We start from the raw sequence: 26,460 nt of genomic DNA, 5'->3' as shown, positions 1-26,460 counted from the left end.
GTTCCTGTAAGGGCTCATGCACACGGCTTTAGGAGTCATGTGATCCGCAAAACATGGATCCCTGCCACCATTTTTTTTTTACTCCTGCAGAAATGTCTTATCCGCAAAACACACAAAAATAGGACATGTTCTATTCTTTTGCGGGGCTGCGGAATGGACTTACAGATGCGGACAGAACATGGGTGTGCTGACCGCATTTTTTGCGGCCCCCATTGAGATGAATGGGTCAGCATTAGATCCGCGTACCAAAACTACGGCCTTGTGCATGGACCCTAAATGTGATAAAATATCAAAAGAAGTGATACCACTTTTTTCCCCTGCTGCTTTCGATCCTCCCTACTGGTGTTGGTTTCCCTGGCTGCAGCAGTAACCTTCCATGCAGATCACCAATACAGCCTTAGTGGCCTCAGCAGTGATGCTCTGTATACTGCTGAAGCCAGTGATTGGCTGTATAGTGAACATCACTGCTGCAGCCCAAAAGATGACATCAGTGGTGCAGGACCAGAGCGTAAAGCTGGAAGTACCAGGGAAAAAAGTGGTAAGTATGGCTGCATTTATCATTTTATCACATTTAAGGCTACTACTTGAGTTTATATTTCACTCAGACCCCTTTAAAGACTGAACATTTATAGCCAGACACCGAGGAGCAACTAAAGGTGGCCATACACATTAGACAAAGGTACACTAATGGTGGAACAACCACTGAATGACCATCTGCTGAGCAATGGCTAAAGCAACGCTGCCATACACGTTTTAGTCACTGCAGGTGTTCAAGCTGGCCATACATGTTCAATGGCACAGGGTAAAGGATGAATGATCTTTCTGGGAACGTTCATTCAGGGAAAGATCTTTCATGGACGACGTCTTTCCAGACAATCATTTGTTTTTAATCAGGAGACCTATGGTGTCCTAACCATGGGCAGAATGAAATAGTGACAGACTCCTTTTGAAATGCTGAAAACAATAAATACAAGCCTGGAATGGGGAGAAGAATAGTGCTGAGCGAACTTGTGTTTTAAGTTTGGCTTCTAAAGTTCGGGTTATCGAAGAATCACGTTATGGATTCCGCTACCACGGACCATATCGGAATTTAGAATCCATAACGCGATTTTTCGATAACCCGAAGCCGAACTTAAAACACAAGTTCACTCAACACTAGAGAAGAATCTTCTGGGCAGCTCCTCACCAGGCTAGGCTAGAACTGGTTATTCCCTATACACAAATAGGGACAGCCCTATTGATCTGGCAGGGAGCCGTCCCCTGAATAGGACATTTTCTATAATCTACGGATGTGGACTACAGATGGATAACATCCGATGCGGAACCAAGGTATGGTTGTATGCATGAGCCTTTTGGGTATGTTCCCAGGGCCTAAATGTCACCTGGATTTCATCGTGGAGTATTCATGAAAACTCTAGCAAATTCACATTCCATTGTTTCCAACGGGAATCCATGTGGAAGGTGTCTGCCTCATTTAATGGGCCTAATCCATAGTCGGATCCACACCATGACAATGTGCCCTGTGTGAACATGGTCTTAAGTAGCTGAAAGGATTGTAAACCTTACGTGACGACCGTCTCGTTGAACCTTCAGTATAAACCACTGACAGGTACAGAGCTATATACTAGTTTTGACTATGGATGTAACCCACTTCATAAGGGCGTGCATCCATATAAACGAGCTGCTGCTGCTGTCCTATGGCTGACCTGCCAGTGTGTAGGAATAGGGAGTCTCTGGTCACACCCCGTGTAAAAACAAAAAGCAGACTATATTGTTAATCTGCTGTATACCATAAAGGGAACCTGCCACCATGAAAATGCAGGCAGTGTGTTATAGAGCAGGAGGATCTGAGCAGATTGATATATAGTTTTAAACACCATGTTCAGCTTGACAGGTTCCCTTTAATGGATTCACCACGTTTTTATTTTAAATCGCCCCCCAAATCTTTACCACAATTAACCCCATGCAGAGACCGTTTGCATGATGCCCCAATATAAAAATCAATGTATCCCAGATCCCAAACAAAGTAAGATGCATACTTTCTGATTTTCCAACATATTGAATTATTACAGGATTCTGATATATTTATTTTTTCTGCAAATCACTCTTTTTGTGAGAAGTTATCTTCATCATCTTCAAACAAAGCTACAGCATTCTTCCCTTCTGGGCAGTATAATAGTTCCACCACCTCTCCTCCATCATTCTTGGTTTTTCGAAAGTGGAGCTCCAAAAGATCCCTCAGCGTTTCTTCATCCGTGATATCAGGAATCCCTGTTATCAATACTGTCCGGTTACACAGCAAATTCTTCATCTGCACATGAAAGAGCAAAGGCTAGGTTACTATAGAGTATAGACCCTAGGTTCTCCCATAGGGGGGGGGTAGCCCTATCCTCATGCTGAGCACTTAATAGTGTATGTTGTAGAAAGGCACAACGGTCCGCCGTTGACGGAAGGAATGTGTCACCGAGATTCCTGGCCTCGGTGAAGTAAGAGCCGGTATTTTCAAGTGTTAGCAACGTGTCAACCAGTACTAGCTGCCGCTATTTTAGTATGGCTGTAAGCTGATCTGGGCCGGCTCTTACACGGAGTAGCCAAAGTGCTGGGTGGGTGGCTTTTCCCCACGCTCCAGGCCAGGTCTTTACTGGCCTATATCAAACCCAGCCAGCAGTCTCAGCTGGGTGTGTATTACTCCTCTGTGACAGTGGAGCGCTGTCAGTACCTGTGTGTCTTTTGAGATCTGAAAACTTGTTCCGTGCTGGGAGCCGCATGCTGAGAAACAGGCCCCTAAAGCCTGCTGTGGACCACAGGTGGAGAAACTGCAAACCAGGTGAAGGTTTTTGTTCTGTGGACTTTTCATAGACTGCAAAATGTCACTCCTTATGTGTGAATAAAACACTGAACTGCTTAAGTTAAAGACTTTGTGATCTATACTGTGTCCACTAGTCTACCAGAGCAAATCCCCACAATGGTCATACGGGTCCTGCTAGCTAATATTCTACAAAATGTCTTGCTACATATCAATTATATTTCTTTTACTGACTGTGTAGCGCATGGACATGTAGGGTCTATTACATGCTGGATACTCCTGAAAATAAGTGCTGCCCACTCATCGACCCTGCTCCATAAAAACTATGTGCACATTTAGCGTTAGGAGACAGGTGAGTCTAATGGGTAATTTGTGGCATGTAAGTCTTTCGGCCTATGATCTGGAATAGAGAGCTAGATACAACAATCATTTCTGAAGTGTACGGATCTTTAGCTTACCACATATCTTGTCATGTCGCCTTCTAAAGATGGAGATACAAAGACTTGGTGAGTTTCTTCATCCCCAAATGGCACATCAAACTTCTTTTTTTCCACCAACTGTGGAGCAACTGTAATGTAGACAAGAGGCTAGATCCCATTGACCAGAACATACAGACAAGACAGATTTGGACATTATTATGCTATAAATGTGGAGACTCGTGTCGCAATCTGACCTATAGCAACCGATTCTAGTCCTAATGGTTAGAATTACTAGATTCACCAGATCCAAACAGTGATAATTTTCCAGGCTGATCATCATCATCCGCTCTAAAATGCTAGCAAGCACATGGTGATCAGGGGAGGCCGTGTTCCCATTACCTAAATATCCGTGTAAGTAAATGAAGAACTCGGACCAAGATTAATCTACTAGATGACTTGGAGTTAATGAGCCAAGCCCACTGTTATTGAAGGGGGCAATTGACAACTTTCATAACCCCAAAAAGGAGGAACCCACACCCCCCCATGAAACTACAATATCCATCATCATACAGAATACCATTATATAATATCCATCATCATACAGAACACTCACATACTACCCATCATCATACAGAACACTCACATACTACCCATCATCATACAGAACACTCACATACTACCCATCATCATACAGAACACTCACATACTATCCATCATCATATAGAACACTCACATACTATCCATCATCATACAGAACACTCACATACTATCCATCATCATACAGAACACTCACATACTATCCATCATCATACAGAACACTCACATAATATCCAACATCATACAGAACACCCTTATATAATATCCATCAGCACAGCGGTATTTGTCCAGCCAATTCTTGGCATATTTTCCGGGTTGCGGAAGGATCTCTGCCGGTCCCCATTATAGGTAATGGGACCGGCGGACATTTGGGCAGTGTCCATCAAAGCCGGATCCAAAATTTGTGTAAAATTAGCATTAAAGACTCACTTTACTTTAACACAATTTAATTTAACAGAGAATGGTTTAAGTAGCACATTTCTAAATCACTTCATTTATAAAATCTGCCTGTATCCACCTAAAAAAAAAAAACTATAAAGTTATGGCCACTAGGGGTCTCACTTCCACCTAATTTGCCGTCTACTGCATGTTGTCAGGCAAGATCTGTCCCAGGTAACAGACACAGAAGATGCTCGCAGGAAATGGGGGAGTGTCAGAGCTAGCTAAGATCCTGAGCATGGTAAATAAAAAAAAAAATGTACTCTGTGATTTCCCCTCCTTATCTGTTCTATGAGCTCCAGGGCTGAAAATAAACATAGTGGGAACAGAAAGGATGTCACAGCAGTACAGTGCTGGTAGATTTTGTAACGCTACAACGGGTGTGGTCCCCACGGTGCCACTTACCGGTTTGGCTTTGGGCCAAACTTAGGAGCGGAATCTAAGTGTTCCCCTGGTTTTCACCCTTTATCCTGCTCCAAGATGCGGAAGCTGGTCTTAGCTGCAGGGGAGACACCAGGTCACTACCCCAAGAGTGGTCCCAGTTAAGTGGCACCTGGCCGAGCAGGCCAGAACGCCCCAGTGCAAGCACTGGGGATACAGGCAGGTGGAGCGAGCTGTCACTGGATGGAAGGAGCGCAGCAGCAGAGTCAAATGAAGCAGAGCTGGAGCTGTTAGAACAGCAGAGCTGAATAGATCAGGTGCAGCAGGTGTAACAAGCTGAACAGCAGACAGAGGCATGGTCGACAATCCGAATCATACACTTGAGAACAGCGAGGTACAGGAGGATCAGGCAGAGACGAGGTCAGGATACAGGCTAAGGTTGGAAGCAGGATAACAACACAGGAACTACGAGCTGGAAGCTTCGCTGTAGAAAACTACAATATTGCTCAGGCATCACAGGAAGGGGGGAAGCACCCTTACAAAGGTGGTGCCTGGCTGGGATTGGAGAGAAGGCGGAATCAGGGGCGTGCACGAACCCTTAAAGAAACAGGACGCGTGCGGCTCCTACAAGGTGCAACTGAAGCTGTCGCCGCCCGCGACTGTGCAGAAAAGCGGGTCCGGAGCCTGCAGCGGAGAAGAGGAGACTTGTGTGCAGTTTGACTGAGGTACATAGCAGGATGCGCTGCATGCTGGTGGCTGCCAGCTGCCATTGTTACAGTATCCCCCCTCTCATGCCCCCTGATGTGCTGAAAAAATCTTTTGAGAAGATTCGGAGCATGTACATTTTCCTCCGGCTCCCACAAACGTTCGTCAGGACCATAATTCTTCCAGTCTACAAGGAAGTACCTCTTGCCACCAATTACCTTGAAATTAAGAATGTTCTGTACTTCAAATTCTGATTCTTCGCCAGTAGGAACGGAAGTAGTTGTGGAGGGGGTTCTGGAAAAGGAGTTGAGGACCAATGGTTTCAAGAGAGATACATGGAACGAGTTTGGAATCCGGAGGGTAGGAGGCAACCGGAATTTGTAGGAAACAGGGTTGATGCGCTCTAGGATCTCAAACGGGCCCAGAAACCGGGTAGCAAATTTGTAACAGGGTACCTTCATGCGGATGTTCCGGGAGGAAAGCCAGACTTTCTAGTAGAGAACTGAGGAGGTGGTCTATGTCTGGTATCTGCATTCTTCTTCATACAGGTAACTGCCTGACAGATAGAATCCTTAGTCTGCCTCCAGATGCTGAGGAAGTCTCTGTACAAAGAATTAGCAGCTGGTACCTCAGAAGATGCAGACAGGGGTAAAGGAGTCCATACACTATATAAAAGGGAGAAGAACCCGTAGATTCTCCGGAATGGCTGTTCTAAGAGAATTCCGCCCAACGCAGGAACCGAACCCAGTCATGATGAGCAGAGACAAAGTGACGTAGGTAGTTCTCCAAGATCTGGTTAATTCGTTCAACTTGCCCATTAGACTGAGGATGGTAACGAGAAGAGAAATCCAACTTGACCTCAAGTAGCCCACAGAGCGCTCGCCAGAATTTCGAAGTGAATTGTACCCCGCGATCAGACACAATGTGCAGTAGTAGACCATGAAGGCGGAGAATTTGTGTTCTATAAACAGACAGGCCAATCGATTAGCAGAAAGCAATCCAGGAAGCGGAGTAAAATGTGCCATCTTGGAAAATCTGTCTACCACTACCTAGATTACGGATCAGCCAGCAGAGGATGGGAGATCTGTGATAAAGTCCATCATAGCGATGTACTGCCAGGGGACTTCAGGAATGGGTAACGGTATTAGCAAGCCCGTGGTTTTAGTTCAGGAAGCCTTGTTGCGGGCACAGGAAGTACAGGCAGACACAAACTCCCGAACATCTTTGGGTAGGGTCGGCCACCAATGTGACGGGACAGCAAATCAAGGGTCTTACGCACCCCAGGGTGACCAGCATGCTTGGAGCAATGTCCCCAAGAAAGAATCTTCCTCCTCTTGGCCTGTGGAACGAAGATCTTCCCCGGAGGAATATCTCTCACATGGCTGGCCACAGAAACCAGACGAGACGTTCTATAATATGTTGAGGTTCTTCAATCTGATCCGCTGGGTCGAAAGAATAGGAAAGTGCATCAGCCTTTACATTTTTATCAGCCGGTCGGAAATGCAGAAGAAAATTGAATCTGGCAAAGAAAAGTGCCCATCGAGCCTGACGTGGATTTAGACGCTGTGCAGACTGTAGATATGTCAGATTCTTGTGGTCAGTATATATCACCACAGGATGCAGAGCCCCCTCCAGAAGGTATCTCCATTCTTCCAAGGTCATCGTGATAGCCAGCAGCTCTCTATTGAATAGTTTTTTTCCGCAGAAAAGATGAGCTTTGAGAAGAAACCACTCGAGACAAATCTCCCTTTGGAGTTCTTCTGTAGCAGGACGGCACCTGCTCCAATAAAGGAAGCATCCACTTCAAGGAAGAACTGTTTGGAGGTATCCGGATGACGGAGAACAGGAGAAGCGGCAAAGACTTTGAGATGCAGGAAAGCAGACTCAGCTTCAGAGGTCCACTTCTTTGCATCCACCCCTTTCTTCGTCAGAGCAGAAATAGGAGCTGTGAGGGAAGAGAAGTTTGGGATGAACTGTCTATAGACGTTGGCAAACCCCAGGAACCTTGAGGACATGGCCAATTCAGGATGGCTGAGACCTTGTCGGGGTCCATTTGCAGACCAGAGCAGGAAACAATGTATCCCAGGAAGGGTAAGGTGGACTGCTCAAAGACACATTTCGAGCTTAGCGTACAGACCATTCTTCCTTAATCGCTGCAAAACCAGGCGCACTTGCTTCCGGTGAGTGGTTAAGTCGGGGGAATAGATGAGAATATCATTGAGATACACCGCTACACAGTTGTACAACAGGTCCCGGAAGATATCGTTCACAAATTCTTGAAAAACTGCAGGAGCTTTGCATAGGCCGAACAGCATGACCAGGTACTCATAGTGGCCATCATGGGTATTGAACGCCATCTTCCACTCGTCGCCTTCACGGATTTGGATCAGATTATACGCACCATGCAGATCCAACTTGGAAAATATCTGGGCGCCTCGGATACGGTCGAACAATTCAGAAATCAGAGGCAGGAGGGTACATGTTCGAGACAGTGATCTTGTTCAGCCCACGATAATCTATGCATGGACGGAGTGACCCGTCTTTCTTGGCCACGAAGAAGAAATCGGCTCCCGCCGGAGAGGTAGACTTTCGGATAAATCCCCTCTGGAGGTTTTCCTTAACATACTCGGCCATAGCCTAAGTTTAGGGTAGAGATAATGGATAAACCCTTCCGCGAGGTGGAGAAGTCCCAGGAAGAAGATCGATCGGGCAGTCATAAGACCGATGAGGTGGTAAGGTCTCAGGCCCTCTTACAGAAAACGTCCTCATATGCCACATATTGCGAAGGCAGACCAGACAGTTTCATAGGGACCGGACAAGGAGACGTTGGGCGAACCACCGACAGACAGGAAGAATGGCACTGAGGACCCCAGCGGAGAATATCCCCCGTACGCCAGTCTAAGACGGGAGAATGCTGCTGTAGCCAGGGCAATCCCAGAGTCACTGGGTCCGTGGAATCCAGCAGGACATAGAAAGATATTTCTTCAGAATGTAGCACCCCGACTTGGAGTTTAACAGGAGCCGTGATGAACTGAGGCAGGGTCTGGGCAGGGGTTGTCCATTAACAATAGTTGCCACCAGAGGCTTCGCCAGATGAGTGGTGGATAACTGGCACTGGGTCACCAGGGCTTGAATAACAGGAAGGCAGATACAGATATACTGGTTTTCCCAGAGGACAAGAGAACAGGAACAAGAAGTTTGGGAGAATTGTCTCTTTCGCCTAGGGTCACTTCTCCCATAGAGCCAAGGCGCAGAAGTTTTCCGCCTTCTGGAGACGGGTATGAACAATGTGACCCTTTCTAGCACAAGTCTTCTGGTCATCGCCGCTGGTGCTCCTGATCAGAGAGCTTCAGGCGTTCCACTTGCATAGGCTCTTCAGGCGGAACCGCAGCCGGAGTCTGAACAGTCCTCTGGAAGACAGGTGCGAGTCTAGATGTCCGTCTCACCCTTGCGGCTTGAGAGAAACGTTCTCGAAATCGCACGTCAATACGTGTGGCCAATGTGACCAGTGCGTCCAGAGACACAGGAAGATCCCTTCCCGCAAGTTCATCTTTAATACTGTCACTGAAGACCCTCACAGAATACGGCTTGTTGGACAGAGTACGTAACTGAATTGCGTATTGTCCCACTGTCATTGCGCCTTGACTCAGACGAAGGAGCGCAGAGGCTGCAGACGAGGCACGATCTGGTTCCTCAAATACTGTATGAAAAACAGTTAGGAAGGTCTGGAGGTTTGCAGTCTCAGGTCCGCTTCGCTCCCATATAGGATTAGCCGAGGCTAGAGCCTCTGCAGAGAGCAGAGAGACTATGAAAGCTACTTTCGCTTGGTCAGACTGGAACTTGTCTCCATGTAGCTCAAAGTGGATCAAGCACTGATTCAGGAACCCTCTGGAGGCTTTGGAATCGCCACTGTAGCGTGGAGGCAAAGGCAGCTGGATAGCAATTATGCCATGGTGTGAATACGACGCAACAGGATTTGCAGGAGTTGCTGGGACATGCTGGTACGGCAGGAGCAGGTGTAGATAGCGCATCCAGACAGGCAGATATCGTGTTCAGACACTGCAGCAGAACATCTTGGCGTTCGCTCTGGCGTTGTAGCCCTTGGTATAAATCTTGCACCACAGGCTTGGGCTTGCCAGCGGGGTCCGTGGCCTGAGCAAACTGTAATGCTCCAACGGGTGTGGTCCCCACGGTGCCACTTACCGGTTTGGCTTTGGGCCAAACTTGGGAGCGGAATCTAAGTGTTCCCCTAGTTTTCACCCTTTTTCCCGCTCCAAGATGCGTAAGCTGGTCTTAGCTGCAGGGGAGACACCAGGTCGCTACCACAAGAGTGGTCCCAGTTAAGTGGCAGCTGGCTGATTAGGCCAGAACGCCCCAGTGCAAGCACTGGGGATACAGGCTGGTGGAGAAAGCTGTCCCTGGATGGAAGGAGCGCAGCAGCAGAGTCAAATGAAGCAGATTGATTTAGCAGAGCTGGAGCTGTTAGAACAGCAGAGCTGAATAGCTCAGGTGCAGCAGGTGTAACAAGCTGAACAGCAGACAGAGGCGTGGTCGACAATCCGAATCATACACTTGAGAACAGCGAGATACAGGAGGATCAGGCAGAGACGAGGTCAGGATACAGGCTAAGGTAGGAAGCAGGATAGCAACACAGAAACAACAAGCTGGAACCTTCGCTGTAGAAAACTACAATATTGCTCAGGCATCCCAGGAAGGGGGAAGCATCCTTATAAAGGTGGTGCCTGGCCAGGATAGAGAGAAGGTGGAATCAGGGGCGTGCACGAACCCTTAAACAAACAGGACGCGTGTGGCTCCTACAAGGTGCAACTGAAGCTGTCGCCGCCCGCAACAATGCAGGAAAGCGGGTTCAGGAGCCTGCAGCGGAGAAGAGGAGCCTTGTGTGCAATTCGACTGAGGTACATAGCAGGATGCGCTGCACGCTGGCAGCTGTCATTGTTACAGATTTCACAGAAGGAAGACGACTCCTGCTTCTGAGTGAAATGCAATTAGCTCTGCAGCTGAAAGGAAACAATATAGCTGAAAGAAACATTAAGGGAGCCCAAAAAAGACTTGCTCCTTCACAGTTATGAATGTACAAAGAAGAACAGCCACTATATAAACTTTTCTTTTGGAAAACTCAGGTACGATTTAAGACATTTACCGTTCAGCAACTCCTTCTAGTACACAATAGGATAGGTTCACATGGCGGAAATACATGTTAGGCTACTTTCACACTCGCGTTTTGTGCGGATCCGTCATGGACGGATCTGTTCAGATAATACAACCGTCTGCATCCATTCAGAACGGATCCGTTTGTATTATCTTTAACATAGCCAAGACGGATCCGTCTTGAACACCATTGAAAGTGAAAGTCAATGGAAGACAGATCCGTTTTCTATTGTGCCAGATTGTGTCAGTGAAAACTGATCCGTCCCCATTGACTTACATTGTGTCAGGACGGATCCGTTTGGCTCAATCCGTTTCACCAGAGCAAGCACCGTTTTCGTGTCCATCTCCAAAGCGGAATGGAGACTAAACCGATGCATTCTGAGCGAATCCTTTTCCATTCAGAATGCATACTGATCCGTTTTGGACCGCTTGTGAGAGCCCTGAACGGATCTCACAAACGGAAAGCCAAAACGCGAGTGTGAAAGTAGGCTGACCCTTGGAGCTCTGCTGCGGATTTACATCTACAACTGCTGCAGGTCTGCATGTAGATTAGCCTCGTTCAATGAGGTGAATCCGCATGCAGCTAACCCATGGCATTTTCTGCACGTCACATCTATTTCAAGTCTTCGCAAATGGCATGGTTGCATAAGTGGCAATAGCAGCTTCCCATTAAAGACAAAGAGGGACAAATGTTGAAATATGCGCCAAAATCTGCATGTAAATACCGCCACTGTAAACATAATCCAGGGCACGCATCTCTCAACACCTACAGTGACTGAGTACAGCTGTGGAAATCTGATCTGATGGCCTCATCACATACACCTTCACCTACTAGGTGTCTACAGCAGCATTACAAGGACACGTACCTTTCACACACTGTAATATAGACACAACCATGCACAGGAGACCTGTTTTTACTGTATGACATGTATTCTATACCTCCTTCATCTACAAATGTCAGAATGACACTCCTGGAGTCATCAAGAAACTCCCTGCCGTCCACTTCTCCGCCACCATTTTTGGTCTTGGTAAAAAACAGCTCTATCTTGTCCAAAAGATTTTCTTTAGATTTGGAAGCTGGAAGATTGGACACTAGGATCTTTCGGGGGCTCCGGCTTATATCCATCTGTATGTTAGCAAAGAAGACTTCAATTACTGCAGTGATCTCCACAATAATCGATAAGGGGCTGCCTGAAGAGATTAAGGTTCTAAAAAGATTATTGTTAAAGGGAATATGTCTCCGGTTGTATTCTCCTATCTAAGGGTCAAGTAAGTGGCCCAGGCTCTGTGTCCCAGTTTATGCTGATTCAGATGGGGCAGCATAACAACGATGACAGATACCTATTAAAAACCCTGCTGCTCCTCACTTAGAAGTGAGCATAAGAAAACCATGCCTGTTTTCTTTCAAAAACAGCCCCACACCTGTCCAAAGGTAGTGTGTGGTATTGCATCTCTGACCAATTTACGTCAATGGAACTGAGCTGCAATACCAGACACGACACAATCCATGGATAGATTTGGCACCATTTCTGGAAGAAAACAGACATGTTTTTGTAATCCAGGACAAACCCTTTAAGCTTTGCTTCTAAACCAGTCCCCAACCAATCACTGGAACTAAGGAGAACATGGACTCCAGTCTTATCTGCCAGGTTTTCTTGATATTTCTTCATGAGTTTGCACAATGTCTTGTAGATGGACGGCAACACTAATTTCTAGGTTTAACGCTCCTTTCACCTGACTGACAGTACAGTAGACAGCTACTAAAATTCTCCCGTTTGGTCACTGATGTGCATTTCATAATCTATGTATTACTGCACCAGAACCGGACTCAAGAGAATTACTTACACTGATATCATCCAGGACCATAAGTTCTACAGGCTCAGCCTGCACTTTCATATAGAAGTCTTCAAATTCTTCAAATTCTACCTTTAGATGCTTCTTCTGAATTAATCTTGCAGCAACTACAAAGTAAATAGCTTTATTTAGCAGGAAAATGTTAAGACTGTACAGAATAGCAAGCCTACCTCCTTTTCGGTCAAAAACAGAGCCTGGAGACTATAGGCCGGTAAGTCTAACATTTGTTGTGGTTAAACTGAAGGCTTTATAAGAGATGCTATCCTGGAGTATCTGAGTGAAAATGGGGGTATAACACTGAATCAGCACAGGTTTATGAGGGATCGGTCCTGTCAACCTTATTTAATCAGTTTCTATGAGAAGGTAAGTTCTAGAGGGAACCAGGTTGAGTCACTGGATATCATATATCTTCTCTAAAGCATTTGATGCAGTGCCACATAAAAGGTTAGTATATAAAATGCTCGGACTGGGGGAAAATGTGTTTATGTGGGTACCTGGCTCAGTGATAAAACAGATTTTTTTATACCCAGGACCTGTGACAAGGGGACATCCTCTGTGTCTGTAGGAAAGACTATGGAATTTTCTGCCTGAGGAGGTGGTGATGGTGAATTCACTAAAAGAGCGTCACGGTGGGGAGTCGGGGGAAAACCCCCCCACCGCACAATGTCTATATAGACCATGCCACTAGGCCTGGGAGCCAGGATAAAGGAGCAGGTCACCTCCTATGCCTCGCTAAATACAATTCTTGACTGTATGAGCCAAGCCTGATGGTGGGAGGCCTCATACCCGGAACCTAGGATCCTAATTCACCCTGATGGTATTGTCAGGAGAAATAGACAACCGGTTCCTCCAAGACACGGAAGAACCGGAGTTTACCACAGGCCTAGCAACAAAGAAGGAGAAGAGAGCAAGCATAAATACATAACCGCAGGTTAGAGCCCAGCGCAAACGACACTCATTGCAACAACCACCACTTACCTGCCACAACGACTGGGTGGAACAACTACAGCTTGCTGACTTGTGGTTCACCCCTCCGGGAAACCATGGAGCCCACTTCCGCAGGCACAAACAGACAGGGAAAATGTCAAACAACCATGCTGGACTAAAAACACCAAATAGACCAGACATGGAACACCAAATGACATACAACAAACACCCTGTACATAAACCCACATCAAACATCATAAACAGGTGAGGCAGGGTAAGGGAACACGGGGAAACATCAGGCTGACATTGCCAAAGACCTTGATGTTCCACAAGGAGGCCCTCACGGACAAGTGACACATCCAGAGAGAAGCAAAGCTTCTACCAGTGTCGGACTGGGGTACCTAGGGCCCACCAGTGAAATTTATTTTGGGGGCCCACCATATGGATACATTCAAATATAATAAATCATCTAACAAGTTTTTTATATGAACATAGGCTGGTTGATGTGCTGTACATTGAATATATGTATGTAGTGCAGTAAATCTAATGTGCTATGTGCCACTTGTGCAGGGGGCGGGAGACTAGGGGCCCGTGGGGGATTCCCCTGTACCCCTGTGGGCCAGTCCGAGCCTGGCTTCTATTCATACAAAGGCAGACATACCACTACCCTCTACTCACAACTCCAGTATAAGGCCTCATGCACACGACAGTTTATTTTCACGGTCCGCAAAAACGGGGTCCGTAGGTCCGTGATCCGTGACAGTTTTTTCGTCCGTGGGTCTTCCTTGATTTTTGGAGGATCCACGGACATGAAAAAAAAGTCGTTTTGGTGTCCGCCTGGCCGTGCGGAGCCAAACGGATCCGTCCTGAATTACAATGCAAGTCAATGGGGACGGATCCGTTTGATGTTGACACAATATGGTGCCATTTCAAACGGATCCGTCCCCATTGACTTTCAATGTAAAGTCTGGAGTTCTTTTATACCATCGGATTGGAGTTTTCTCCAATCCGATGGTATATTTTAACTTGAAGCGTCCCCATCACCATGGGAACGCCTCTATGTTAGAATATACTGTCGGATATGAGCTACTTCGTAAAACTCAGATCCGACAGTATATTCTAACACAGAGGCGTTCCCATGGTGATGGGGACGCTTCTAGTTAGAATACACTACAAACTTTGTACAAGACTGCCCCCTGCTGCCTGGCAGCACCCGATCTCTTACAGGGGGCCGTGATCAGCACAATTAACTCCTCAGGTGCCGCACCTGAAGGGGTTAATTGTACTATCATATCCCCCTGTAAGAGATCAGGGCTGCCAGGCAGCAGGGGGCAGACCCCCCCCCCCTCCCCAGTTTGAATATCGTTGGTGGCACAGTGTGCGCCCACCATCGGGCCCCCCCTTCCTCCCTCTATTGTTATAAATCGTTGGTGGCACAGTGTGCACCCCCCATCGGGCCCCCCTTTCCTCCCTCTATTGTTATAAATAGTTGGTGGCACAGTGTGCGCCCCCCATCGGGCCCCCCCTTCCTCCCTCTATTGTTATAAATCGTTGGTGGCACAGTGTGCGCCCCCCATCGGCCCCCCTCCCTCTATAGCAGTAACAACATTGGTGGCAGTGTGCGGCCTCCCATCTCCCCCCCCCCGATCATTGGTGGCAGCGGAGTTCCGATCGGAGTCCCAGTTTAATCGCTGGGGCTCCGATCGGTAACCATGGCAACCAGGAAGCTACTGCAGCCCTGGTTGCCATGGTTACTTAGCAATAGTACAACAGTAGAAGATTCATACTTACCTGCTTGCTGCTGCGATGTCTGTGACCGGCCGGGAGCTCCTCCTACTGGTAAGTGACAGTTCTTTAGCAATGCGCCGCACAGACCTTTCACTTACCAGTAGGTGGAGCTCCCGGACGGACACAGACATCGCAGCAGCAAGCAGGTAACTATGAGTCTTCTACTATTGTACTATTGCTAAGTAACCATGGCAACCAGGACTGCAGTAACATCCTGGTTGCCATGGTTACCGATCGGAGCCCCAGCGATTAAACTGGGACTCCGATCGGAACTCCACTGCCACCAATGATCGGGGGGGGGGGGGGGAATGGGAGGCCGCACACTGCCACCAATGTTGTTACTGCTATAGAGGGAGGGGGGCCGATGGGGGGCGCACACTGTGCCACCAACGATTTATAACAATAGAAGGAGGAAGGGGGGGCCCGATGGGGGGCGCACACTGTGCCACCAACGATTTATAACAATAGAGGGAGGAAGGGGGGGCCTGATGGGGGGCGCACACTGTGCCACCAACGATTTATTACACTAGAGGGAGGAAGGGGGGCCCGATGGGGGGCGCACACTGTGCCACCAACGATATTCAAACTGGGGAGGGGGGGGTCTGCCCCCTGCTGCCTGGCAGCCCTGATCTCTTACAGGGGGATATGATAGTACAATTAACCCCTTCAGGTGCCGCACCTGACGGGGTTAATTGTGCTATCATATCCCCCTGTAAGAGATCGGGTGCTGCCAGGCAGCAGGGGGCAGTCTTGTACAAAGTTTGTAGTGTATTCTAACTAGAAGCGTCCCCATCACCATGGGAACGCCTCTGTGTTAGAATATACTGTCGGATATGAGTTTTCACGAAGTGAAAACTTAGATCTGAAAAAGCTTTTATGCAGACGGATCTTCGGATCCGTCTGTATGAAAGCAACCTACGGCCACGGATCACGGACACGGATGCCAATCTTGTGTGCATCCGTGTTCTTTCACGGACCCATTGACTTGAATGGGTCCGTGAACCGTTGTCCGTCAAAAAAATAGGACAGGTCATATTTTTTTGACGGACAGGATACATGGATCAGGGCCTCGGCTGCAAAACGGTGCATTTTCCGATTTTTCCACGGACCCATTGAAAGTCAATGGGTCCGCGAAAAAAGACGGAAAACGGCACAACGGCCACGGATGCACACAACGGTCGTGTGCATGAGGCCTAAGAAGAGCCATGAGGTCACACCCAGTTCCACCTTGCACACTCCTTTAACCCTAAACAAACCAAAATTGGAAGGAACACCAGCCTTAAAGGGGAAGTGTAAAATCATGCTAACAACACGCTGCTACAAGCAACAAGCATGCACGGCAAAAGTGTCACGGTCCACTACCACTAGACCATGACAGCCGTGACAAAGATTTCAAGAGGGGCCTGGATGTATTTCCAGAGTGTAATAATATTACAGGTTAGGCTACTTTCACATCTGCGGCATGGGATTTCGGCAGGCTGTTCCGGCACAACCAGAATGCCCACCATACCCTATAATGGGTTCCGGCAGAGATCCTGCAAATATGGCAAAAATCGGTTGGACAAACACTGCTGAACGCTGTGGTTTGTGTCTGGTCAATTCCCGGCATTCTCTGCTGGAACAAGCAGCTGGATTGCAGTGCCGCAGATGTGAAAGTAGCCTTATAGATATTAGATTTCTGGAAACGGGCCGTTGATCCAGGAAGTTATTCTGATTGCCTGACTGGCGTCAAAAAGGAATTTTTCCCCCTAATATGAGGAAAACTGGCTTCCAGCTAATGTTTTTTTTTTTTGCCTTCCTCTGAATCAACTTAAAGAATAACAGGCTGAACTGGATGGACAGAGGGCTTTTTTCAGCCTTACAAACTATGTTACTATGCTAATATGTTACCATTTACAACACATATTTAAATTTATTTTTGTCCTTTAACTTCATAATACCACAGAACTTTACCGTTCAGAGGTCGCACTACATTTTTTCCGAAAGAGTAAAAATACTCCTTTTACCGTTTTTGAGGAGTATTTTCATCCGAAGAGGAGTTCTAAAGTTGAAGTAATCAATATATATAATACATAGGTCTAAATAACATTAAGAGGCTGCTATTTATGCAAGAAAACATTACCAGTCAACTCTAATATTGTCTTCTATACATGAATAGCAAATTGAGATAATTTTACATTTCCGACTTCTGTGCTGTCCATGAGATTCAAAGCGTGCAAGTGCGCTGGTTAACTACATGAAAAGCCTTAATGCATATTCATACGCATCAGCCTTTTTCAAAGCGTAAAATTGCCTGAACAGGCGTCTGACGCTTGTACAGGCGTTATTATGACCTCTGGTACCGTTCATTGATCCTTACCAGATGGCTCTTCAAAGACGATAAGTGCTGTTCCTCCTTTTACAGGATATCTAATCTGATGTTTGACATTAATCCCACATTTGGAAGAAATGTTGTTGCTCACTTTCCCCTTGAAAACAATTTTCCCTTCCACTTCAGAAGAGCAAATCTGCAAAAAAAAATGAAAATGATGGTCATGGTTTCCATAATAATTTAAAAAAGTCAAGGATGGGTATTACCGTCTAAGCATTTAAAGGGGTTTTCCAGTCCTTTCCTCATGATACTAACCCCACACCCCCAAAGATAGTCTGTTCTGCTGTAGCTCTGGAGCTGGAAGTCAGTGCCGGAACTACTACTGTGTGTAGTGAATGAAGCCAGTTACTGAAGCCCTGCTTCCATTGACTTGATGGGGGCAGCACTACAGTAACCAGCTTTGGCCGATACACACAGTGGATGGAGCTGTAGTTTCAGTGCCAGAGCTGATGCAGAACAGCGAATAGACGGGGTGTTCGACACCAGTCGATCAAACATCGATGGTCTATCCTGTAAATAAGCCATCAATATAAAGGAACCAGAAAACCTTTCGAAAAGGGTTATGTGACTTCCAAAAAAGAATCTGGCCAGCAAAGTCTATAAAATAGAAACAAACAGTACTAAACTCTACAATCCTCCACCAAATCCAGCGCTGACGTTCCAGTAGTTCCCCCAGACTTTGCACACAAGAGGCCAGCATGTGACCACTGCCACCAATGAGTGACCTCAGTTGCCATGTGCCATATTAAAGGCATCACCGCTCAGTGTTGCTAGTATTACAGCATATGCCACTGAGACAATTGATTGGCTGCAGCGGTCACATGCGGGCCGCTTGTAAACAAAGACAGGTTAGCAGGGTTTCTTTTTTATAAAATTTGCTGTTAGATTTTTTACATTAATCAATATCAATGCATAATTGCAACAATCAGTTAATTGGTGGTGATCTGACACCGGGAAATCCCACAATCAGCAGTACACAATTCACATAGTCTGGAGTCCTGCGGCTTCTCTTGCTGCAGTACCACACCCACATAATGGATGCTGAGGATACTTACGGCCTCAAGATTCTCCGTTTCATTTTCTAGATAGATAACCTTGTCCTTGACGCTTTGTTCCTCTGCCTTCAGTTGCTGGTTCTGCTCCCGCAGACTTCTAACTTTTTCCTGTCAGAGAATAAATACAGGTATTATGTAATCATAGAAGTACAGGCTATCTTTGTCTCTACCTTGTCCATTCATGATGGTTTTTGAGAAAAGAAAAGTAAAAAAAAATATAAAACAATAAAGGGAATCGGTCATAAAAAAATTCACTATAATCTGAAGACAGAACAGGAGCAAAAAAAAAAAAAAAGGAGGAACTGAGCAATAGAACCCTGCAAGAAGACCAAGAGGAAGAGCAAGGGAGCAGGAGGAGGAGCAAGAAAGCAGGAGGAGCTGAGCAGGAGGAGGAGCAAGAGAGCAGGAGGAGCTGAGCAGGAGGAGGAGCAAGAGCAGGAGGAGGAGCAAGAGAGCAGGAGGAGCTGAGCAGATTGATACATGGTAAATGATTCCACTAAACTTGTAACTTATTCATTAGCTCAGTAGCCAAGTGGGTGGTCCTATCAGTGATTGACCGTTATCTATTTATACACTCTTACACAGGGAAGACTGTCAATCAGTGGTAAGACCACACACTTGGGCAACTGAGCTCAGAAAGAGCAGAGATTTTAATTAGTATTGAGCGATGAGAGCTTCAGATGCTTCATCCAAAGTCGCTTTGTTCAAAACTTCGGAATAATACTGAATGTATAGTATTAGAACGTATGGGCTCCAATGAGCCAAAGTTAAAGGGAACCTGTCACCGGGATTTTGTGTATAGAGCTGTCCCTGACTCATCTCAGGGACAGGACTCATCTCAGGTTAATTTGCATATGTATCAAAAATCGGTTTTTTTACACAATAAAAGCACACAGAGCTATGGGGAATGGATATTGCGGATGTGCTAGCGGCCATCTAGCAACCCATGTCCTCAGCTCTATACTCAAAATCCCAGTGACAGGTTCCCTTTAATTATTCTCTAAGTCGCGTGTGACTTCGCTGAATAACTTCAGTACCACTTTAAAACTTGAAACCGAAATTGGCTTTGGTTCCGACTGGTACCTATAATTTTAGTGACTAAATTGCATGTTTTACTGAATCATTTCCACAAAACTATATATTAATCTGCTCAGCTCCTCCTGCTCTATAAGATACTTCCTGCAGATTGCACTTCATTTTCATGGTCTTTAGAAACATACATCCAGCCTGGATTTCACTCAATGTTCTTAAAAAGTCACATCAGTAAATGGCCATCTTTGATGCCACCCAGTTTTCCTAGAATCCAGAATGCCCAAACCACCTGCTAATGTGGATATATTCCCTTCCCTAAGGTTCATGAACACAACTATATTATGGATCCATATTGTGCAGTTCTTTAACACAACGTCCATAGAAATATTGGTCCAGAGCGTGCCCCTTATGCAGAAGGAATACTGCAGTACTAATCCAATTTTGAATCCAACACAATATTTCAACCTATGTATGGGACTTTTCTAGTTTCAGAAAGGTTCAAAACATAATGTTTTTAAAAAAATTATTATTATGGATTAATAAAGTTTAATGGAAATTTTGTCCCCCATGTGGATGTGGTCACATTTTAATATTTCTTTTTGAGATGTTTGAACCGTGTGGTGGGCATACACTTTTAATCTTGGTAATGGATATGAATACTTGGGGTGTGCTGTGGACTTTGTTCCTTGATGACAGATGATATAGGAGTCACAGTTGTCTTAAGAACCACAATGAGGGTCCATTCACACATCCGTGCTCTCCGCATCCGCATTTCCAGAGCGCAGACCCGATCTTCCGGTCCGCGGCTCCGGAAAAAAATAGAACATGTCCTATTCTTGTCCGCAATTGGCAGTTCTATGGGGGTGCCAGCCGGGTGTATTGCGGATCCGCAATGCACTACGGACGCGTGAATGGACCCTGACAGTGACTGGTAAAATAAGCACAGGTCCTGTCTTCATTGCAGCCACGTAGTCATATAATCTCTGTGTACAGTCAGGCTTGCACATATTGCAGATGACTCACTTGCAGTCTGCCTGTATAGCACTCACCATTGGTAAATAGCTTTCAGACCATTCACTGTACACACCCTTAAACCCAAGACAGGTGGGAGGAAACTCGTCCATATCCTGGACAGTAAACATGGACGAGCTTTTAAATGCACAACACACAGGTGGGGTCCATGTGTGGTCTGTTTTTCCTGAAGGCTCACTGATTTGAATGAATGAATGAATGAGTCTTGTGGGAAAGACAGACAAACATAAAAGATGATGTGATTTTCTTGGTATGGACTGATGATCTATGCACAAATTTATTTATTTTTTTAAGATACCAATCAGGGTTCAGTGTTAAGTCCGGGCGTTGAACATTGTAAACTCCTCATGGCCTAGGTGAAATTAGCCTTAAACGGGTTGTCCAGGATTTTGATATTGATGGCCTACCCTCCTCCGATACACTACACCCCTGCTGATCAGCTGTTACCGTGTACCTCTGGAAGTCAATGCCTGAAACGCACTGCTTTGTTCACTAAACAACAGTAACTGCAGTGTTGCTCCCATTCACTACAATGGATTAGCTGATCAGCAGGCGTATGGGGTGTGGGACCACTCCTAATCTGATACTGATGGCCTATCCTGAAAATAAGCCATCAATACTGAAATCCTGGACAACCCCTTTAAGGCCGTTACAGTTACATACTGCAAGCACTAATATTGACAAACAGAAAGACAGAGTTCACATCAGCGTTATTTTTCTGTTTCCGATCAGTTTTTTTAGATGAAAAAAAAAGTACTGCATGCAGGATTTATTTTTTCTGTCTAAAAAAACTGATCTCAGACAGTACGGATGCACAGGATCATTTTTTTTAGTTGTTTTTTTTTTTACAGTGATTTTTTTCTGTTCTTCTGACGGATCAGAACAATGGAAAAATAATGGCGATGTGAACGCCCCCTAATATTGCGCTGTCCATTAATTGTGTTACTGCCTTCCCGCCATGATAATGGACGCAGCCGCTATTCTGCAATTACATGATAGAGCTTCTGTCATCAGAAACATGGTTATTAAGCTGGCTGACTTTAGACGTGCTAATGTCAGCTGAAGCTAGCAGCCTTTGTCCCTTCTTTTTATGTGCCTCCATTTTAGAGAGAAAAAAAGAACTCTTATTTTATGCAAATGAGCCTCTAGGAGCAATGGGGGTGTTTGCACTACTCCTAGAGACTCCGTTTCCCTCTGTCACCGCGCTCTCATCATGTTGATTGACAGGGCCAAGCAGTGTTCACATCATCCTACCTGGCCCTGACTTTGCCTTAGGGTCCATTCACACGTCCGCAAAATGGGTTTGCATCCGTTCCACAATTTTGGTGCGGACCCATTCATTTACAACGGGGCCGGAATGTGCTGTCTGCATCTGCATTTGCGGATCCGCACTTCCATTCCGCAAAAAAATAGAACATGTCCTATTCTTGTTTGCAATTGCGGACAAGAAAAGGCATTTTCTATGTGAGTGTCGGCGATGTGCGGTCCGCAAAATGTGGAACGCACATTGCCAGTGTCCGTGTTTTGCGGATCTGCAAAACACATACGGACATGTGAATGGACCCTTAAACCTTGAGCATGTGCCGTACAGTATGTGGTAAGGTGTAGTAAAGGATAGGTGCTCGCCGGCCGTGGACTTCCTTACTGTGCCTGCGCCGCATACGTAAGGAGGATCCAACGTTGACACAGCAATCTCCCTCTCTTCAGAGTGATGCCGGCTTCATTGTCTTCCGGGTGTACTGTTAAGCATGCGGTGCAGGCGCAGTAAGGAAGTCCGTGGCCGGTGAGCACCTATCCTTTACTACGCCTGAATGGCATGGCGTAGGCGCCAGGTTTAACCCAAAGTCAGGGTCAGATCAATCAACATGGTGCGTGGCAAGAGAAGGGAGAACAGAGCCACTGGGGCAGGGATCAGCAACCTTTGGCAATCTAGCTGCTGTGAAACTACAACTCCCAGCATGCAAACATGCTCGGCTATTCTGCTAACTCCCACAAAAGTAAAGGAAGCATTCTGGGAGTTGTAGTTTCTGAACTGCTGGAGTGCCGAAGGTTGCTAAACCCTAGTGCAATTGCTCCTAGAGGCTCATTTGCATAAAAGAATGTGTTTTTTTTCCACAAAAACGGAGGCACGTAGAAAGAAGGGACAAAGACTGTTAAGCTTCCGCTGACATTAGCACATGTCTACAGTCAGCCAGTTTAATAACAATGAAGCTTTTTGAAGCCCTTTTTAAAATACTGTGAAAATTAGTGCCCCAAACCGTACAATGCATAGTAGTATTATTTATGCAAGAGGGTAGACATGAAGAGAAAACTCGGGTAACAACTCTGCATTGGGTTATGCCTTGTGCAGGACCTAAAGATGGTGGCATTTAACACAGGGGTTCAAGTAACCGTCAGTCCCTGCACAAGGTGTAATACAATGCTAAGCTCTACCCTTGGAAACTTAAAGGGGTTGTCCGAGTTATGGAAAAAATAAATATAGCACTGTAAATCTGATAGTCAGCGATATATAACTAAGCTAAGCAAGTTTTAGGCAAAATAAAATATCTATTTCCTCATTTCCCTGGTTCAATCTCTGCCCCTCCCCCTGCACTGCCAAGGGAGTGAATACAAGTGCTGCCCTGAGTGACATGTCTGCCTGCTGGGAGACTCTGCAGCATGTTGTATGTGTAGAACTACAAGTCCCAGCTGTATAATGGCACTGCCAAGGGAGTGAATACAAGAGCTGCCCTGAGTGACATGTCTGCCTGCTGGGAGACTCAGCAGCATGTTGTATGTGTAGAACTACAAGTCCCAGCTGTATAATGGCACTGCCAAGGGAGTGAATACAAGAGCTGCCCTGAGTGACATGTCTGCCTGCTGGGAGACTCAGCAGCATGTTGTATGTGTAGCACTACAAGTCCCAGCTGTATAATGACACTGCTAAGGGAGTGAATACAAGTGCTGCCCTGAGTGACATGTCTGCCTGCTGGGAGACTCTGCAGCATGTTGTATGTGTAGAACTACAAGTCCCAGCTGTATAATGGCACTGCCAAGGGAGTGAATACAAGAGCTGCCCTGAGTGACATGTCTGCCTGCTGGGAGACTCTGCAGCATGTTGTATGTGTAGAACTACAAGTCCCAGCTGTATAATGGCACTGCCAAGGGAGTGAATACAAGAGCTGCCCTGAGTGACATGTCTGCCTGCTGGGAGACTCAGCAGCATGTTGTATGTGTAGAACTACAAGTCCCAGCTGTATAATGACACTGCCAAGGGAGTGAATACAAGTGCTGCCCTGAGTGACATGTCTGCCTGCTGGGAGACTCAGCAGCATGTTGTATGTGTAGCACTACAAGTCCCAGCTGTATAATGACACTGCCTAGGGAGTGAATACAAGTGCTGCCCTGAGTGACATGTCTGCCTGCTGGGAGACTCAGCAGCATGTTGTATGTGTAGCACTACAAGTCCCAGCTGTATAATGACACTGCTAAGGCCTCTTTCACACTTGCGTTGTCCGGATCCGGCGTGTACTCCACTTGCCGGAATTACACGCCGGATCCGGAAAAACGCAAGTGAACTGAAAGCATTTGAAGATGGATCCGTCTTCAAAATGCTTTCAGTGTTACTATGGCAGCCAGGACGCTATTAAAGTCCTGGTTGCCATAGTAGTAGTGGCGAGCGGGGGAGCGGTATACTTACAGTCCGTGCGGCTCCCGGGCCGCTCCAGAATGACGGCAGAGCGCCCCATGCGCATGGATGACGTGCCATGCGATCACGTCATCCATGCGCGTGGGGCGCCCTGACGTCACTCTGGAGCGCCCCGGGAGCCGCACGGACGGTAAGTATACTGCTCCCCCGCTCCCCCACTACACTTTACCATGGCTGCCAGAACTTTAGCGTCCCGGCAGCCATGGTAACCATTCAGAAAAAGCTAAACGTCGGATCCGGCAATGCGCCGAAACAACGTTTAGCTTAAGGCTGGATCCGGATCAATGCCTTTCAATGGGCATTCATTCCGGATCCGGCCTTGCGGCAAGTGTTCAGGATTTTTGGCCGGAGCAAAAAGTGCAGCATGCTGCGGTATTTTCTCCGGCCAAAAAACGTTCCGGTCCTGAACTGAAGACGGATTTCTCTCCATTCAGAATGCATTAGGATAAAACTGATCAGGATTCTTCCGGCATAGAGCCCCGACGACGGAACTCTATGCCGGAAGAAAAATCCCAGCTGTATAATGACACTGCTAAGGGAGTGAATACAAGTGCTGCCCTGAGTGACATGTCTGCCTGCTGGGAGACTCAGCAGCATGTGGTATGTGTAGGACTACAAGTCCCAGCTGTATAATGACACTGCTTAGGGAGTGATTACAAGTGCTGCCCTGAGTGACATGTCTGGCTGCTGGGAGACTCAGCAGCATGTTGTATGTGTAGAACTACAAGTCCCAGCTGCACAATGACACTGCTAATACACACAGGATCTTCCCCCTACCTGCAATCCTCTGCAGAACTTCTCTTTCAGCTCCTGTGCCCAGCATGCCTGCAGCTACACAGTAAACACAGTAAAAACAGCCCTGAGTCTGTGCAGCTGAAGGGGTTAAGTATCCTGGGAGAGAGCAATAGGCCGGCAGTGCAGGGGGGCGTGGCCAGCACAGTGACATCCTTTACAGATCTTTCAGGTTTGTGCACAACATAATCAGAGCAGGGAGAGACGCTGACATCACAGGTCATGTGACCCCAGGGGAGCACCCAGGAATTTTGTCTAGGGGGGGTCCGAAAGGCAAAAAAATGTGGGATGTGTAGTGTGCTGTGCTAATTCAATTTTTCAAAGCCCCCTTTATATTTAAAACTGCAGGGAGGGGGTGTAGTGTGTTGTGCTGATTCTTTTACTTGGCAATCCTAAAAGCTCAGCAGGAAATCAATAATTTTTGGCCCCGCCCATTATTAAAAGCCCCTCCTACATATAATAGGCCACTCCCAACAAACACTGTACAGCTGACATAGTTGCGGCCTGTCTCTACACACCATATGGAGAGAGGGGGAGGGTCTGTCCTGGCTGCACTGCCTGCTTCACATTATACAATAAACAGCAGACTACAGCCAGAAAGCTCCTCCGCTCTGCTCCCTCCCCAGACCCTGCTCAAGGCCTGTGGCCCCCCCCCCCCACCATCTGCCACCCACCCGTGGACTGCTGCCCCCTTTGGCCGTCCTCACCCAGCTCTGAATCCTCCTTCTGCAAATGGCAGGGGGAGGACCCGGAGCATCTCCTCTCCTACATAGCGCCTCATACCTCTTACATCCAGTGATGTCACCTTTGTTGTAGACGTTCTCTTTCCTCATCTTCTCCATTCAGACCAGACCGCCATGATGATTTTTCAGCCATCTCCCGTCTCTGCAGAGATTAACAAACAGACATTAGTTTCCCACATTTCCATCATCTTCACATCTTCTGAACACCCTTTCCTGCCACCCCCAATACTGTGCCCGCTGTGCCCCCAATACTATACTGCAGAAACAGTCCCCCTGGAAATACTACTACCACACAGATAGTGCCCCCTTCAACAATTATTGGCACACAGTGCTCTAAAAAAATAACTGCGCCCAGACACTAATAGTATAAAGATAATGTCCCCCAAAAATTATTGTGCTAAGCTGAAACGTGGCAGGGTGCCCCCAAAGTAACAGGGCTCACCAAAATAGAAATAATTCTCTGCCAGAGCACACTTAGTAGTAATAATGCCCCTATAGTGCCCATACTAGTAATCATGTTCCTCATAGCCCCCCAGTATTAGCAAAGCTCCGCATAATACCTCCTAGTACTAATAATTCTCCCTACAATATGACAGTATATGAAATACCCCCGCTTAGTGCCCGCTGTTGAGCTAATGTCCCCATAATGTATGCCAGTATAAA

The 26,460-nt window shown here is 46.7% G+C and overlaps 1 protein-coding gene across 4 annotated transcripts in view; it reads right to left on the bottom strand.

The window, feature by feature from the left end:
- Positions 1 to 2,039: 2,039 nt before the first annotated feature.
- Positions 2,040 to 26,460, bottom strand: part of IFI35 (interferon induced protein 35) — a 74,005-nt gene continuing 49,584 nt past the window's right edge. For all 4 annotated transcript variants that reach the window (XM_044298358.1, XM_044298356.1, XM_044298355.1 and 1 more), the window contains 6 exons: positions 18,511 to 18,618; positions 17,444 to 17,591; positions 12,361 to 12,476; positions 11,455 to 11,641; positions 3,265 to 3,374; positions 2,040 to 2,311 (listed from right to left, as the gene is read on the bottom strand). In XM_044298358.1, the coding sequence (XP_044154293.1) occupies positions 2,102 to 2,311; positions 3,265 to 3,374; positions 11,455 to 11,641; positions 12,361 to 12,476; positions 17,444 to 17,591; positions 18,511 to 18,618 (879 nt within the window). In that variant the 3' untranslated portion in view covers positions 2,040 to 2,101. The remainder of the gene's footprint in view (positions 2,312 to 3,264; positions 3,375 to 11,454; positions 11,642 to 12,360; positions 12,477 to 17,443; positions 17,592 to 18,510; positions 18,619 to 26,460) is intronic.

Source organism: Bufo gargarizans, chromosome 6 (genome assembly GCF_014858855.1).
Source record: "Bufo gargarizans isolate SCDJY-AF-19 chromosome 6, ASM1485885v1, whole genome shotgun sequence".
Classification (NCBI taxonomy): Eukaryota; Metazoa; Chordata; class Amphibia; order Anura; family Bufonidae; genus Bufo; species Bufo gargarizans.
The sequence above is the reverse complement of the archived record's forward strand: the minus strand, read 5'-3'. Positions and strand labels throughout refer to the sequence as shown.